We start from the raw sequence: 17,635 nt of genomic DNA, 5'->3' as shown, positions 1-17,635 counted from the left end.
GCACTACGTTGACAGCGTTCTATACAGTTGATTTTAAAGACATCTCCTGTGTTTCAAAATGTGAATTTTGGGGTCCAATTAAATTGGCTTGTTTATTACTGTCTGAAAGTATGGCTTTCTGTCCATTCTATCATTACCTAATGCAGTTTGCTGGCTGCTGCAGGGGAAGTTAACGCCATCCCAGCCAGACCCAGTACACACCGTTGTGTTCCTTTGTTAGGTGTGATATTAAGCAATTGAATTGCTGAGGATCTTTTTCTCTTCCATTTGCCGGCATGCTTTGAGCTTGGTCTAGCCTGTTGCATTTCTCACAAGGAAAGTGCTTTGTGTCTCCAGGGTTGAGGGTGGTCTCTCCTTATTGTGTCTGAGATAATGAAAGTACCTGTTTGACTTAGAACGCCTTTTTCCTCATGTAGAACCAGATGCAAAGCCACTCCATTAGCTTCAATGGAGAAGGGGTAGAACCATCTCTGCCAGTCTTGAAAAGCTCTGCGAGAGTGAGCATCTCCGGAATAGATTACTTGGAACGGCCAGAGCTGGTTCGTAGGGACAGTACCACCCTGGAGAATCGTCCAGTTCTTGCACTGAAGAACGAAGTGCCAATCCACCTCCTGAGTGCAACTAATCAGATACAGAAACCAGCTGCAGTTCAGCAGCAGATCCCTACTAAGCTTGCCGCTTTTACAAAAGGAAGCAAAGAGAAAGGTGGGAAGAGCAAAGCATCTCACAGGACAGACAGTTCGGGTAAGTGTATTTAAATGGATTTCTAACCTCTGCCAGCATCACAAGGAGACAGAACGCTGTAGTTTAAAACTCTGACTACCCATGTGGAACCCAGAAATTAATGTGCTACAAATTGTGGGCTCTTGAAGTCCTTAAGTTAGGAGCTCAATGTGCATGTACTGTTAAATTGGAAATTTAGCCCAGATAGATAATGTTGGAAATGGAGTGCTGTAAGCCAATAGGACAGAATTATGGTGAGCACTTGTAAACCTGGATATAAAATCTTGCCTAATTGTAGTGGTAAAGGGAAATAGCAAATGTTTTGCTTGTTCTGCGTGAATGAAATGTTTTGAGGCTGTCTTAACCTCTTCTCACTATGTTCAGAGCTGTAATAACACTAAATGTGGTGCCTTTCTTAGCACCAGTCAGTCATTAAATACAGTTTTCCAGGCCAGATCTGAGATGCTGTATGTGTTGTGGAGTTGAAAGGGGCTAATTTTGTCAGAAATAGAAGCAAGTAAAAATACAGTTACCTAGTCATGGTGTAATTTCTGCTGCTAACTACTAGGTACTAAAGTAGTGATCTTTGCCAATGACAGACACAATAAAAACCACTTTTTCTTTACCACTAAAAATAGCTTTTCTGCCAGCCTGAGAAAAGGGCCTATAATTTAAAGTTACAAAATTATCTCCCTAGCTTTATATAGGATTCTGAGCTGAGAAGCCTGCACGTCACTTGGGCCTACACTACTCCAGCAGACTCAGGGCCAAACCTGCCCAGGGAGTGGGGTTGTCTTCTGCGTGTTGCAAAAAAGTCTGTCTCTGCACCTGAAGTTTAATAGAATTACAAACTTATGTTTTTGCATATAAACGAAGCCTAATACCCCCTACGCCTGAATACCAAGTACTGGTAAATGGGCAAATAGAGCTCTAATACTGCAACTCTGCAGCTTTATTTTTAATAGCTGTTACATAATGATCCCTGCAGTGGAAATGTACTTAATGGTGTTTTTCCAAAATTTATATGAAAGGCCTAAAACGCAAATATATTGGTCTCTGTTCTCTCATGAGCATTAGTGGGATGCATGCTTTTTATGCCCATATGTAGATCTTAGAATAAAATGGAACAGGACTTTCTGTACAAGTGGCAAAATACTGGGTATTGAATTTGGTTTTTGTGACATGTCAGGAATGTTACTGAGAGGAGTTCTTTGGATCCAGAATAACCATTTCATGAATTGCTTTTATTGTTGAAATTAAGAAACTGACAGGCCATAACACCACAATCGATGTACTCTTCAGCTGAGCAGCTGTGAGACAGATGGAGAGCAGAGACAGAAGTTCATTGCAGTTTTGTGTGTTAAAAGTAGCAAATAGCCATTGCTATTTGAGTGGTAGGGACAAAGATTTTTTTTTCTCCACTGTGCTTTATAATACAAGATTTTGAATTTGTGGTTGTCAAGCTGGTAGTAACTGAATTGGAGGTCCTCAGGGGAGAGGAGAGGGAAAGCGTACTCATGGTCTGAACAGCTGAAGAGAAAATTTAACTTACAGAAGCAACAACTCTTTATGGTATAGCAGCTTCCTCGAATATGCAAAGGTGTCTGTATTGCGGCCTCCAGCATGAAGCAGTGAAATCAGTGAAGTACTGCTATTGTCAAATACTGATTTGTAAAATATTTTCTTCAGCATCTGTTGATCAGAAGCAGCTGATTCCCCCTAGGCTCGTTGGACGAGAGGAGGGTATCCTCAGAGGCAGGCGATCAGCAAGTCCAGTCCTCCCAAGCAGCCAGACCACTTCATTCCAGACAGGTACTTCTTGACTAACTTGTACATCTGTGGAGATGTCAGACTGTGCAGTGTCATGAATCTGTCTTCTTCTGTTTTTTCTATAGAATTATATGGCTCTACAGATGGTCAGCCAGAAGCACTTTCATCTGCCTCAGCAAACCCATTCAAGCCCAGTAACGTTCACGTTCAGACCCTGGTGACCTCTCAGTCAACTGTGTTAAATGCACAAGACGATACCAGCAAAGAAGATGTAATTTTTTTCTAATTGTTTCCATTTAAAGATCAGTCTTCTGACATACTGATTCAAGAACTCAGGCTCCAGTGTTCAACATGACAAAGACCTGACATGGATGTCTTTTTATCCTTGCCCCGCTAATACTAACAACAACCAGACCAGGATTACAGTTTTACTTTGTTGGCTTCTTTGCCAGCAGCTCAAAATGAGGGCACAGTGGTAATAATTTGCTTTTGAATTCTCCAACCGTGGAAATGTGTTGACGCATAGCATGGGTGTATAAATTCAGAGCATGTTAAAGTGCTGCCATTTACTGCAATTTGCTCTCTCTGGTGTATTTACGCTCTTTGTGGGCACCATCTTGTAAATTGTTGTAGTTGATAATGAAGCTCCCAGATTTTTATGTAAAAAAAATTTTAGTAGTAAGCCCCGAAATGGCTGAGATTTTTTAAATCCCTTTTTCACAGGTGCAAGGTCGCTGTAATGGATTATGCTAACTGTGTGTTAACTTGTTGACTAGCAAGCCAGTCTCCTTACAGCCAGGCACGATGAACGTTGTGATACCGCCTCACAGGAACCAGGCTAGCATCTCTGTTTCTTTACTAAATTTAGTGGAGCGCATGCTCAGTGGCCAGGTACAGTAGGAAAGACGAGGTAAGCTGCTTCAGAGTCTTCAAGGTTCAAGAGCTCCACCTGCTTGTGGCTGAGGAGGGTTGAACATGTGAGGACACCCAGCGGTTACAAAGACTTGGACTCAATGCACATTTCATTGGATTTCGGCTTGCACGAGGAAGCCTGTCTCTTTGCAGACACTGAGTGGCTCTCCGGTTAGTGAGAGCAGTACAGGCTCCCAGGCAAAACTCATGAGCTGGTTCAGAAGGAACTTAGAGGCCTGGATTTTGTTCCTTGCTGGAAGACGTATAATAAGTGTTTGAATGCAGTAATTACTGTCTCGTTTCATCCCAAGTCTTCTGCATCTTTCGTTTGTCTGCCAACTTCTTGGGACTTTACTCCGAGTATCAGAAGATATCAAAGCTGCTGTTACTGCAGAAGCTTCTCTGCAGCACTGTAAGGAATGAAGGGAATAAGAACTGTTTGTTTTGTTGTTTTATTTTTTTTAATAATAAAAGAAGTGCTATTAGCTAAACCTGGGTTGGTTTAGCTGCTTACAGCTAAACCAGCTTTGATACCTCTTGTTAAATGGGTCAGTTCTTAATTATGGAATGATGATGATATTAACAGAGCCCTGCTCAAAAGGCATTATTTCTCTTTGTAGTAATTTGCACAGTCATTTGTTGTATTCTATTACTTTGCTCTGTATCTCAGTTCTTTATTACTCACATCACCGAAGGACGTGTATTCCGATGTGTGTCAAATGTGACCAGTCAGATATATTGTGCACAGGAGAAACTGTTCAGAGGACATTATTATGGAGTTAGAGAAATCAGAATCTCGGAGTTTAAAAACTTGGGTTAATACCTTTCAGAACGTGATTGATGGGGTTATTTTGTATCTTTAACCCTGGCTGGGAGTGATTTTTAGCACAAGTGAATGGAATGCCTGATCAATTCCCATTCAGCCTCATGGCAGTGGCTCGGAATGGCAGTTTATCAGTCTCTCTTCAAATCATTGAATCAGTTACTCTATCTCAGTTGTCATGGCCTATGTGACATTAGTAATGTTCTTTAAGACAGTAACTTCACTTTGCTTGAAGGTTCTAAAATTATTGCAGTACTTACAGTGCAAGAAACGTAAATTTTCAGCAGAAAATATGGAGTTTATTTCCAAGAGGTGATAATTAGGGTTGTTAGTGTCTCCAGATAAGAACTTGAAATATCCAAACTTACTGGTCATTGTGAGAGCAAAAAGATGAGCTACAAAATACTGATTCTGTCTTGGGGAGCAAGCAGTCCTTGCTGTAATGCTGTATTTAAGGGTCTTTTTGCTGAGTGATACTGGTATCAACCTGAAACAAGGCACAGAGTTCAACAGAGTTGAGATGTTACATGAGAGGAAACTCCGAACTATCTAGTCTGTTATCAGACTGGTGATACTTTCCCCCATCACACCTCCCCAGCAAAATAATACAATTAAATAGGACACACTTCACTTTAATACCAAAGTATTGGTTCGTAAATCATGGGCCTTGCAGAACTTACAGAGGTTATCAATGTCTAGATCTGCAGAAAACAGTATGAGGAGCGTAGGCATTTTTGCATTGTTGTGATACTGTGTTGATAATGGTTAGAACCTATTTCTACAGTGTATTTTTGCATTCCTAAAACCTAGGTTAAAATAGTGGGAATACCTTAAAATGAATGTAACTTCTGATCAATTCAGCAGCTCTATAGGACTGATTCTTCAGTCAGCCAATGTGGAGACTCTAGTCATCTCTGATACCCGTGTAATTCCTTCTGTAAACGTACAGCAAAGCAGCAAGAATGTACAGTATGTTCTCTCCATGCTGTGGTTTGGGCCACTCCTAGTGCAAACTCTATGCCCCCATTGCCCTAAATTACCAGTTTTTAGCAGCTTTAACCTAAAGCTAAGTTGCATCAGTGGAATAAACCACCTCAGCCAAGGAGGGAGGTCTCTGTTTAGATATTTTAAAACAATTTTTAGAAACATGTATTTGGCTCAGTTTTGTGCCTGTCTTAATGTATGGGAGAGAGAGTGTTCTATGGACCAAAGAGGTTTATTTGGCAACATTTTTCTTCTTACTCTGTGCAGTGAACGAACTCAGATATAGGATGGTAACATCTGGAAAATGTTAAGTCTGCAGTGAGGTCTCATTTCCTTTAATATGTTTTAACTTAAATATAACTTTTAATATTCATTGTCAGCAGTGCTTTGGATAAGTTGTGGCTGTTAGCAAATGGACACGGGCCTTTTACAGGCTAGGCTGTTGGTTCAGCACACCAAGAGTTCTTTGGAATACTGGTTTTCAATCTGTAACTGAGAAATTATCTTAAAAGTTACCTGTCTTCAATACACGTCTGGCTGCAGCTAGTCTTAGGAAAGCCATTTTCCCCATGAATAGAGATTGCATCATCTCAAAATCATAGAAGTGCCATACAAGGTATTTAAGTGAACAAGCACGTTAAATTATTTAAGTTAACAAGCAAGTGAAATATTTTCTTTAAATAAAGTGTGGGTCTGCACTTCTGCAAAATTGAATCTGTGAAATTGTTATTAAATCACTCTAGTTGAGTGCACTTGTTTTGGATTCTACTCAAACCTGATTTGTAGAAAAATAGTCTTTCTAAGCAGATTGTATTGCAAAATACTTCTGTATCCTGGGCTAAGTGACGTGCTATTGATTCTGAGTAATATCCTTTCCATTTGACTCTTGCTTACTTCAGATAAAAGTTTCCTTTGAAGTGATATCAGAGGATTAGACAGTTCAAAACTCTGCCTCCCAGGTGCCTTTTGGCTTCTTTCTTGAGCTGGGATGTAGAGGAAATTACAGCACGAGCTCTGAACTGCCTTCTTCTTTGCTTTGTGTCACAGCCTTAAAATTATTGTCCTGTTTGTCCTGTGATGTTGCAATGTAGAGACTGTTTCTGTGGTTCTGATTCTCAGTTTTAACTCTGGTGTAAAAGAGACTTCCTCTGTCCCTTCCCATTTGGACTGTGGTCATTTTGTATTTCAGACTGAAGATCCCTCCATATTCGCTAGTACTGAGCACATCTGCCCTGTGCATGCTGTAAATGCTTTCCTAGTTTTCAGCTGTACTATCTGTGGATTGTAGATGTGGCACATCCCATAAATTGAGATCGCTAATCATTTCCCAGCATGAAGCAGAAGAATTGGTACTTCTAGAGATTCTTGCTCAGCAAGCAAATAGTATTCCTGCAAAGGTAGGAGTAATTCTAAATAAATTCCTAGCAGTTTTGTCTTTCTGAGTAATAGTTAGGTGATCCTGCATACATGGGATTTGGTGTTTGTCATTTTCATTTACAATGAAGGATGAAACTTAAACTAGGAAAGGTTTAAGATAGATTTTTAGTTCTACTTTCAGTTCAGCAGAATAGGAGCTAAGTCTCCCCTGGTGGTGCTCAGTGATGTTCCTGTATGTTGTGCCCCTGTGCAAGGGAATTTGGAGCATTTTTGTTGTCTTCCCCAGCAGTTCTCACAAGGAAAAAAACCACTCCTTGATGCCAGATTATACATGGTATTCTTGCCTGACCTTCTTGCTGAATAGGTTTATAAATTTAAAAAAAAAAAATAAAAAAAAAAAAAGCCTTTGCCTCTCCCTTCAAGGCCAGACCCAAAATCTTTGTAACAACTGGCAGCTCGTGAATATTTACCATCAGCATGTGATACATCAAATACCATTTGTGTGAGCTCTGGTTCGTACCATTTGTGCCATGTTTATAAATCAGTTTTTTTATATTTTTGTACTGAAAGAAATTGGAGCACTTTAGAAAAGTTTATTTCAGATTCCATTGCTGTTTGTACCTAAAAGGAAATTGTCATGGAAATAGATCCTGTCGGCATAACTGCGTGCATGTCACTCAGAGCTGTGAACTCTCTTGATGCTATTTAGTCTTAGGTCTGGTTTCTAGGCCCACCTTGCACTGTAAAGACTTAATAAATAATCATGGTTCATGGTTAAATTGACCATTTTGTTGGGGAAGTGTTTGGGTTTGTTTTTGTTTTGTTTTTTCTTTGTTAGGGTGTAAACATTGTAAATAGTTCCTTTACTGTTGATACTTCAGTAGCAACGTCTTTGTAGTCTTATTTTATTTGTAAAGTTGACGGTTAAATGTTAATATTCTGTTGAATTGTGCACTCTTGATTAACTGTAAACTTGATCTTAGCACACCAAATGATGATTTTTACAATGACTGCAATGTTTCTCCACTGAAGGATTTCAGAGCTGCAATAGGACTGAAACCAACTTCTAGCAATAAAAAAAAAAAAAAAAAAAACTGCCTTTATATGCATATACATTAATCATATATGTGCTCTATGTTATGTGTTTTTTTCTATTTGAACCAAAGGTCAAAGCAGCAACCACTTCTCACGTGCTTCTCCTTTTCTACCCCGGACAGAAATAACCTGCCATACGAACGCTGACAGTTTTCCAAAGGAGAGGTGTTAAGTGGATACTAATAGTTGCAGATCTTGCCAGTGAGGTGAGCACCCTAGGAAGGAATCAGCTGATCTCAAAATGTCTGAACTCAGCATACTAGCAAAAGAGTGAACTTAACGAAGTTGCTTATATTAGCATGTAGTTGCTTTGCATGGTGCCAGTCTGAGACATGCCTGGCTCTGTCCCAGACAGTATCGGTTCCCATTTGGAACAAGTATAACGAAAATAGAAACTTTCTCCCTGCTGCTTCTGCCAATTTGGCAGCCTTCGCTCTCTGTACCAGCCCATAGCCTCTGGCTGGTGCAGTGCTTCCCAGCTCCAGAGTCAGCAAGTTGTGTTTCCTGGTAAAATCCCCACTTGTGGCATACTGGCAAGCTAACCCAAGCACTGTAACCTCAAATAATTCCAGAAATCAGAACAGATGCAAAATTGGGGCGAGAGTGGGAGAACTAGGATGGGTGTTCTCAAAGGAAGAGGTGTGATTTTTTTTTTAATTTTTTTTAACCATTAAAATTCTACACTGTAGTCACCATTGAGGGAAACCCTCAGCCATTTCTGAATGTGGTGGTGCAAATGATGCAGTCCGAATTGCTTTGCACAGAGGTAAGTCTTTGTGCGTATCAAAGCACCTTTGGAGGGCTCCGGTTCTCTGTGTACAGGAGTCAGGGGAGTAGTCTGCATTCTAGTCTGCATTTTTAAGTCTCTGAAGTGCTGTTGATACCTGTGTTGTGGCAAAAAACTGGAACTCGGAAAAGCAGAAGTTTTTCTATTTTTCCAATGTATGCCAATAATGAAAAACTTCTAGGCACACCAGTGTTCAAAGGATGACTATCTTTGTGGGAAGTAACAAACTGATGTTTTAGCGAACAAAGTCTTGAAACATGTATAAGCTTTTGCTTGCACTTCCTTTAAGAGAAAATTTCTTACATCTGCTTTTGCTTTGTTCAGCTTCCAAGGAGCTGAGCTGCAGTGGCCACTGGAGGTCACTACCTATGTGCACTTTCAGATCTCGCTGTCTCGCTAGAGCAAGGCAAGTAACTTTCCGCGTTCATTTCTAAATACTGTTCAGCAGCAAGACACAGAATCGAAGCATTGTCATGGGGGACAGCTGCAAGGAATGATCTAGGGCAGGAATTATGATGTGTTTCTAGAGCAGTGGATTTCTTTTCTCCCCAGTTGTAATGTATGGACTCCTCTGGCAGCCATAATAATGCCTCAGACCTGTAGGCAGAGTTCCTAATACTAACTGAGGAGCGTGGATTTGGATAGAGTAACGTGGCTACAAGGTAGCCCTGCAGCACAGATCTGCACAGGTAACTAAACTGCCCAGCTGCAGCAGCCCAGAGCTCTGTAGGGGCATATTTAAACTCAGAATTTGCATCTGTTAGAAGCTTGGTGCTGCCGCAGCCATCAGCACTCAAATGAGCGTGGGTGTATCTGTCTTCGGCTTCAGTTCTTGCTGCAACAGCCAGGTAGACATTCCTTTGGTGTTCACAAACACCTTGAGTGACAGCATCATCGATAATGCTGTCACTCATCTGTGATGCACGTTCTCCACTTCTCACAAGGAAGGCGTGATTTCAGGATGGACGGCAATGCCTACAGAGCTGTTACTTGCTCACACCAGTCTTCCAGCAGCTCCGCCCTGCCTTGTCTGTCTTTAAGATCTGTAGCTAATTAACCCGAAACCCAAACCACATTCTTTCTATTTGGATGAATCATTCTGAGGCCATAGGCAATGACCAGCTTTATGCTAAACCTTCCTCTTTCATGTGGGTGAGACATGGCTGATGGTTCCCATACATGCATCTGAGATTCATTGGCAGGCCAGATGCTTGAGGACAAACATGCACAAAGGATACGGGCTCCATGGTGTGCTCTGGCACTGGGAATGTGCTGGTTTCTGCCTTTCCCTTTCCTCAGCCTTGTGACTCAAATCCGGTCTAATTTCTCATCCCAGAGATGGGGCCTGGCCCAAGGCTCAACAGACAAGGGATGTGGGGCCTGTCCTTGTGTGATGTCTGCATTGTTTGCTGCTTCTGGGCCCATGGGATCTGGCAGAGGATAAAAGCTGAGCTCTCTTAGAGCTGGCAACACTGGAGTATGAGATGCGTGGTCCCTGGCTTTGGTACAGCGTTGCATGCACGAGAGACTTGTGCACGGCAGGGATCGCTTTGTTTCGGGGGCACAAGCACACAGAAGTGTGAAAAGTCCCTGCTGAGCAGCGTAACGTTGATGTCCCTTTCCCATGTCAGAGCAGCACTGGGTTTCTTGTCGCTGTATGGAGCGTGGCGTGTTGCTAGACCTGAAGTCATCCCAGATGGCTGCACGTGATACGCAATTCATTCAGGGGATTTCAGACAGGTAGATGGTAATGCCTTTTCCCCTTCTAGAATATACGAATTCATGGACAAAAATTGTGTAGCATAGTGCTTTGTTTTTCAAGGGCCACCACAAGTTGTCACTGAAACGTAGCGATGTGTGCTCCAGTTCCTTGCTAGGTGCACGGTGGGTGTCCTGCAGAACATTCGAACAATCTATACCTGATCTTAGCCAGGAAAGGAAATTTCTGTTACTGCTGTGCTGGATTTTTTTTTTATTTTTTATTTTTTGCAGTTAATGGCTCTGGCTATCCGTGGTAGAGAAGGAAGAAAGACCGTGCACTGCCTTTGTGCTCTGGCAGCAGGGGCTGCTGGGCAGAATGCAGTTACCAACCTAAGAAGCAGCGTAGCTCGTGTCAGGTCAGGACTGGCTGCAAATCTTGTGGCCAGGAGGGAGGTGGCTTGGTCTGACCGATGGTTTGTTTGGCTAGTGTGACTTGCAGGCTCTGTGCAAGGAGAGGAATGTCCCATGGAGGAGTGATGTCACAGGGGTTTTTTGTTTTGTTTTTTGGCCTTGAGCCTAGGATGCCCAGATGTGCTGCCTTTTCAGATGTGATTGTGGGCTGGGGTCTAGCTCCTGCAGCTGGAGGGGTACAGCCACGAAGCAGGATTCTGGGCTAGGAGAAGAGGCCTGGGTTTGAACTGTGTTGAGGTTCAAAATGGATTATATTAATTCAGGAGGATTTCTGTTCCAGTAGCGAAATTAACCCCTAAACCAAATTCATCTGCAGCCCAGTTGGCCCAAATCTTCTCACCGCGTCACTGAAGCAGTGATTGGATTAATGCATGGAAATGTCAGACCGGGAGAACAGGTCTGTGATGTACGGAGCTGGGACTGACGTGCAAGTGGAAAAGGTGTCTCGTTTTCCCCAGGAGCGCTCCTCACTGTGCTGGGAGCTGGTTCCTGCCAGGAGGAGGTGGAGCCGGAGGGCCAGCACAGGCTTTCTGCCAGGTGACAGAAGGGTGAAGGCGATGAAACGCAGCTCTTGCTGTCTTTGTTGCCAGCAGTGGGGAGCCACTGCAGATCAGCCAAGCCCAGGTGTGCTTCAAGTGCTAGTTTTCCCTGAGAGGTAGTTAGCTGTAGGTGCAGTTTGAAATGAGGAAGCAATACACAGATGCTAGCGAAGCCTTCAGCAGAAGGGCCACTGGTGAGTGGCCCCAGCACTGCTGAAAATGCTGCGAGCACGGCTCGGATAACAGCCCAGCGTCAGGAGCAGAAAGCAGACAGAGACCTAAGTTGCTAGAAGCAACTTTGTCCCTTGTGCAAAAGCCGGATGTGGCTGGGAGCCAACATTTATTGCTTGGCAGAATAAATAAAACAGCTGCTGCTCAAATGGCCATGAATGAAACCTCAGCTCCTCTGACTTTCTGGGTAATCGGACTTTGTCCGACCTCAGGAATAGCTGTAGATGTAATAAAGGGTGAAGCAGCTCCCAACAGTTACAGGAAAGGTGCTTCCTGCTGGCTTCTAGTCCCAGCTCTGTCCTGTTCTGTGACTTTCCCCTGCCTGCACTTGCATGTGTGAGCCACAGCCGAGCTGGAGCTGCCCCACACCCCAGCTGCTGCATGGGGTGCTCCAGGCTGGCTTTGTAGGGCCGGCTGTGGGCTCGTCTCCCTGCAGGCTGTTGTGTGGGGTCGAGGCAACCCAGCAGGAGTAAATGGGAAAAGGCCCAGCCTGGGGGCTGAAAAGAGCAGAGGCATCAGAAAACAGGATGGAGATGAAGTCATTTTATCTTCTTCAGCCACCACGAAGAGGGCGGCTTTTCCTTCCAGTCTTGCCAGTTCTTGCCTACACTAGCAGCTCGGGATGGCTGTGACGTTGATTTATTTAACTCTGCCTGAAATTGAATAATTGCTCACAAACCATGCTTCTGTGGCGAGACATTTGGTTGCACCTTCAGTGCCTGTTTCCTCTGGCCATGCTGATTCCTCTGCCTCGTACCGCCCACCTTTAGTAGAGCTATTCCTTCCTACAGCAGCCCCACAATTGCCTGCAGCAGGCCCAGAGCAGGCAGCACCTTGGGAGAGAAGTGGCAGCTCTTTCCTCTATGTTTTTGGGCAGCAAGGATGAGCAGGTGAAGGCAGAGAACAGCTTAAACTTTGGAGTTCTAAACAGGGTTGTGGTCCTTTTAAAGCAGGAAGGCAGTACGGGAGCCGAGCCTTCCTTTGTCCTGTGTTACAAACACAAGGGAAGATCTGAGCCTGCAGATTAAGGCTTGGACTCTCAAGCAGGGAATGCTCTTCACTGCTTTTGCTAAACATTACCTCAGGTGTGGGCTGGGAGAACTTGCAGATTAAGCATACAGAACAGGCAAGGGACACAGTGGATTTTATTCAGATTTATTGAAGTAGGTCCAGTCTAAGTAATAAACACACACAACTGCTGTATAAAAAAAATGTACAGAACCAGCCCATGGGCAAAGTACTGTCACGTGTTAAGACATTTCAGGCAACTGCCTCTGGTGCTGACTGCATTCCAAGTCACAGCTATCAGATAGCAGTACAGCCCAGAGCCTGCTGCCAGTTACTTAAGAGCTTCCTTTGTCCTTTCCAGTAAAAAATATCACTTAAAATATTAAAAGAAAGAAGTAGAAAACAATCCTCTGGCTCCCGGTCTGAGATCATCACATGAGTGAGCAGAAAACTTGGAAACCTCGTGCCATCTCAAGGGACAGCGCAAGCTGCCAGTCCACAGGGGCCCCTCTATGCTTGTCCCCTCCCTGTTCTGAACGGAGGGGATTTACAAAAGTGGTTCAGAGCCAAAGCCGCGTTGCCTTGAGCCCTGCTGCTGCTAATGAGATCTGTACAAGGGCTGGCATCCAGGACAGTTCAGACTTGCTGGGTAGGAGGGAGGCACTCCTACTGCCCATGTCTTCTGTCTGGGTCCTTGGTGAGGTACAACTGGCAAAATCAGATGTGAAGCCTGTAGTGCAGAAGAGAGCATTATGAGACGTGCGCACTAAACCCAAGAATGCTCCCCAGGGCTCAAAACCAACAGAGAAATCTGCTATTGTGGAATGACTACTGCTTCTTCCCCTCTGCAGCCAAGAATTTTCTATAGGTGTTACAGATTATCTTATTAAACAAGTTTGTTTGGTTAGCAGATCTCTTGCAAGGGAAAAAAAAAAAAGCGGGGATCTGTGATTCACTGGCATCTTTTCTGCCAAAAGTGTCTAGGAAGGTTTAATTCCAGTTGCAAACTTTTAAAAAGTTAATTGCTGCGTAGCAGGAAAGAAATGGCTTGAAGGGGACACCAGAGAGTAATTAGAAGTGCAGAAAGCCTATGTTTATATGTAGACAGGGCTTGTCTTACAGATGCAATTACCAACCATCCTGGGCCTAAATCCCAGCTATAATCTTGTTCTGGCACCAGCTCATAGCCCTCGTGTCCCACAAGACATTTGGGTGCCACTAGCAGATTAACTGTGGCACCAGGAGGAGGAAGCTGTGCTAAAAGCAGCAGCCAGCCCCTCGTGGCACCACACCGTCTGCCTGAGCTCCCCCCGCCAGCCTGCGTGTTAACATAGTGATCGGCTCGACGAGCTTTCTGTACCAGGGACACCCAATCCTGCCCGCAGATAGCATTCCCCAAAATCTTTGCATAGGCCAAGACTCAGTGGAAGGACTAGGACGCCAGGTTAAGCGTCTTGTTATTTATACTAATCTTCTCCCCACGGCATTTGAGCGTCTAGAAAGATGCTCTCTCCGGCAGGGTTTTAGATCTCAAACTACCAGCCTAGAAGCACATTTCTGGAGCCGCTGCCTGCACAAGGCTGTTCTCTAGGACAACTCCAGCCAGGATCACAGCGCATCTGCCCTTCAGAGTCCAACCCTCACGCAGCACAAAGTTAAGGAGTAGCTCTCCGTTGACACACAACCGTTTACCTTCCAGATTCTTCGCAGCACCGCAGCTCAGGCAGAGAGGTACTTCCAGGTGCTGACGAAGGCGGTGGGGATCAGGGAGTAAGGCACCGTCGTGACGCTGCTCCAGGTGTCGGACGACGGGTCGTAACAGTCCAGCGTCTTGCAGCGCTGAGCCCCACAGTAGCCCCCCACCACGTACAGTCTGTTACCCGATGTGACAGCACGACAGCTGATGCGCTTAGCGGTCACGTCCCCAAACTTGGACCACTGGTAGGTGTCACTGTGGAAGCGGTACGCGGAGCTGGCAGAGAACTCCGTGTCCCCCCCGATCACGATGATGTGGCTGCCCACCACCGCTGCGGCCGTGTACCGCCAGGGCTGGGGGCAGCTGGCAGGCACCGTCCAGCGGTTCTGGCAGGGGTCAAAGCACTGCACCTTGGGCAGCTTCTCCTGGTTTGCGCTGGTGCCACCGAAAACAAACAGCTTCATCTTGGCCCCCACCACGGCGGCATTGCTTACGCCTTCTCGGAGAGGGGCCACCAAGGACCATTTGTCCAGCTGGGGGTCGTAGTGTTCGACTTGCTTGAGAGAGACGGAGGGAGAGGCGGGGAAGGCGCCGCTCCCTGCTGTGTGACCCCCCACCACGTACAGACAGTTGTCCAGCTCAGCAGAGCCGTGGCCAAAGCGCGCCACCAGCATGGGTGCAGCTTTCGCCCACTCGTCGTGGAGGGTGTCATAAACCCAGACGTCCTTGGAGGCTCCGTTCTCGGAGCCTTTGCCACCCGTGATGTACACTTTGCACCCGATGGCGCAGGCACTGCACTCCTTGCGAGGGCTTGGGATGTCAGCACGGGGAATGATCTCACGAGTTTTATGATCCAGCATGTAAATCTTGTCGCACATGAAGGTCTGGCCCCCGAGCAGCAGCAGGGCCTGGCTGACCTTGCGGGGCCGGGCACAGCACCCCGTCACAAGGCCGTCGTTCTGCAGGATCTTCATTTTGCATCGTACCGCGTCGGCCACGATCTCCTCCCCCAGCTTGTGGCTGGTCACCAGCTTCTCGCAGGCCACCTGCTTCCGCAGGTAGGACTCGGGGAGAAGGGCCAGGCGGACGGAGCGCAGCAGCTCCGGCAGAACTTCGTGGCGTCGGGGCAAATCGTACCGGATCCAGCCTATAACAGCTTCGTACACCAGGGTCTCGTCCTCTACCTCCAGCTCTTCGCTCTCCACCAGCTCGAGCAGCTTGTCTTTGGGCAGGCGGAGGAAGTCTTCGGTCTTGCACAGCGAGGTGAAGTTGGCCAACGCCATCCTCCAGGACAGCTCCAGCAGCCGCTCGCAGCAGTGGGCATCGGACAGCAGCAGCATGTTCAGGCAGTTCCCCGGGTAGAGGTTCTTCTCCAGGAAGTCGGCCGAAGCATCCCGAATATCCTGGAACTGCAACATGTCCCCAGCCTCCAGCAAGGACTCGGCGTTCTCCTCGTTGATCAGCACGCGGGCTGAGTAGGCATAGTCCAGCAGCAGCTCCAGCACCTCGGGATGGAGGGAGTCGTGGAAGTTGACTTCAGCGTCTCTGCTCTCCTTCAGGCCCCCGCTGAACATCGCGTCGAAGTAGCGGCTGCAGGAGGCCAGCACGGCGCGGTGGCAGTGGAAGGCCTGGTTCCCGGCGCGCAGCACCACGTCGGTGAAGAGGTGCCGCTTGCGGAGCAGGTTCAGGTGGGTGAGGAGGCTGTCGGCGTGGCCCGGCTTGTGGAAGAGCTGGATGTTCATGGAGCCGGAGCTCGAGCGGGATTTCCGGTTCTCGTGGCTGCTCACGGACATGGTGGGGAGGCTGCTCCGCGAGGGATAACCGGGGGGGGGATCAGCGGCGAGGCTCGGACACCTCCGGGCAGGACGGAGCCCTGCGGTGCTGCAGCGGGACGGCGGCTGGGCGGGGGCAGCGCGGTGCCCGGCGGCCGGGGACCCAAACGGGACGGGGCGCGGGGCCTGCCGCGTCCCGAACGGGTGGCGATGGGCAGTCCCGGTGCTCCCCCCGGTGCCGGTGTGCCCCCGGTGCCGCTCCTTACCGGGCTCAGCCCCGGGCCGCCTCCGCCCGCCGCGCCCGCTGCCCCGCTCTGTCGCCGCGCCCCGCAGCCGCCGCGTGGCCGCCCCGCCGCAAGCCCCGCCCCCCGCGGCGGGCCGGCCAATCACCGCCCTCGGCGCCCGCGGCTCGTTCTTTGTGAATGAGAGCCCCGGGCCGGGCGTGCGCATGCGCTGCGCGTTAACCCTTTCCCTCCCATCGTCCTCCTATGCAGGGTGGCGCCGGGCAGCGCTGCCCTCCCCCCCCCCGCACCCGCACCCTTGGGGCAGGAGCACCCCTCCCTTCCGCAGCAGGCCTCCAGCAGCCCCGGGGAGGGGAGCGGCACGCCAGATCTGCCACCCATAAAGCGCGGTTGCAGCTTTGTTCGTTGTCGCCCTGCCATAAAGGGGCCATAAAGCAGGAGCCACGATTCTGAGCCGTTATCAGCAACCCGCTGCACAACCCGCGCTATCTGCTCGTGGCCTCTCGCATCGCGGCTTGCTGACAAAGTGAGGTCACGGCCGGAACAAACCATCCCTGCTCAGCAAATGTTTCCTGCGTGGGGCGAAGCAAGCGCTGAGTAGAGCTGAGGGCCGTAACAGCGAAGAGCAGCGGCAGGTTCCCGGGAGGATCAATTCTGCCCCCGTAAGATCTTGTGCAAGAAAGATAAAGTCAGCTGCAGCAAGGGCTGCCACGGAGCCAGCAGCCAGCAGCTGCCACCAACAGCTGCTTAAACACTATGGGTCATTTGGGAGCAAAAAGGTTCAACAGGGCAGTTCTAGGTTCAGACAGCCCCGTACCTGAGAACCTCCTGGGCTTTAATGTCCGCAGCTTAAAGCTGCGTGACAACACGAAGTGCATAACGCAAGTGCACATAAACCAGTTTATAGCATCCTTTCGCTACATTAAAAGCATGATTTGTTTTTACTACTTCTGCATCAGAGGCGGTTTGCATAGGCACAGTTGTTTTGTTTTTTAAATGACTGTAACTACACCTTGTCCCATGCTAAGCAGCACAGCATGTCCTGAAGGAGTGGTTTTACTAGGTTTCAAACACACGCATATAGGATCTGACATTTAAAAAAAAACTGCAATGTCACAGCTGGTGACATCCGAGGACAGGACTGGGCAACAGCTACAGCTGTCTGTCAGCAGCCGTACCCAGATGCTCCACCCATTTCGAGGCAAGACCTGCAGTGTGATTACAGAAAGGAGAGCCTTTTCCAGATAATAGCTGCCAGCAAGCCGAGTTGTACTGCAAGTAGACACCTGCAAATCTGCCACCAACTTCTGAGCGAAGACATCATCTGTGGCAGAGCTGTCACTTAGCAGGGTGAAAGTCCAGATAAACAACCTAGCAGGGCAGCAAGGACAGGGCAAAGGATAAAGAGTATCAAGGCCTTGCTATGCTCTTTGAACATCGGTAGGAGAGAGTTTCCCCTGTCCATGCCGAAAAAAAAAAGAAAAGCTGAACGTCCTGAAAAGGC

At 47.3% G+C, this 17,635-nt stretch overlaps 2 protein-coding genes across 8 annotated transcripts in view; one reads left to right on the top strand and one right to left on the bottom strand.

Annotated features, from left to right (window-relative positions):
• Positions 1 to 12,826, top strand: part of ARHGEF18 (Rho/Rac guanine nucleotide exchange factor 18) — a 53,737-nt gene extending 40,911 nt beyond the window's left edge. For 5 of the 7 annotated variants that reach the window (XM_083811274.1, XM_083811273.1, XM_083811276.1 and 2 more), the window contains 3 exons: positions 417 to 744; positions 2,413 to 2,535; positions 2,619 to 7,011. In XM_083811274.1, the coding sequence (XP_083667400.1) occupies positions 417 to 744; positions 2,413 to 2,535; positions 2,619 to 2,779 (612 nt within the window). In that variant the 3' untranslated portion in view covers positions 2,780 to 7,011. Of the gene's footprint in view, positions 1 to 416; positions 745 to 2,412; positions 2,536 to 2,618; positions 7,012 to 7,806; positions 8,451 to 8,795 lie in introns of those variants that run through there. The other 2 variants (XR_014575350.1, XR_014575351.1) reach the window with 2 other exon arrangements.
• Positions 12,553 to 16,354, bottom strand: LOC310886543 (ectoderm-neural cortex protein 1-like). Its single transcript, XM_083811304.1, has 2 exons — positions 14,114 to 16,354; positions 12,553 to 13,151 (listed from the first exon to the last, which is right to left on the bottom strand). The coding sequence occupies exon 1, from the start codon at positions 16,337 to 16,339 to the stop codon at positions 14,141 to 14,143; it is 2,199 nt and encodes a 732-aa protein (XP_083667430.1). The 5' UTR covers positions 16,340 to 16,354; the 3' UTR covers positions 12,553 to 13,151; positions 14,114 to 14,140.
• Positions 16,355 to 17,635: the final 1,281 nt, after the last annotated feature.

This window comes from Anser anser, assembly GCF_964211835.1.
Source record: "Anser anser genome assembly, chromosome: 25".
Taxonomy (NCBI): Eukaryota; Metazoa; Chordata; class Aves; order Anseriformes; family Anatidae; genus Anser; species Anser anser.
The sequence above is the reverse complement of the archived record's forward strand: the minus strand, read 5'-3'. Positions and strand labels throughout refer to the sequence as shown.

What these genes read in the sequence shown, in the direction of transcription:
- LOC310886543 (XM_083811304.1), bottom strand. Translation starts at nt 16,339, where the DNA reads ATGCGCACGCCCGGCCCGGGGCTCTCATTCACAAAGAACGAGCCGCGG.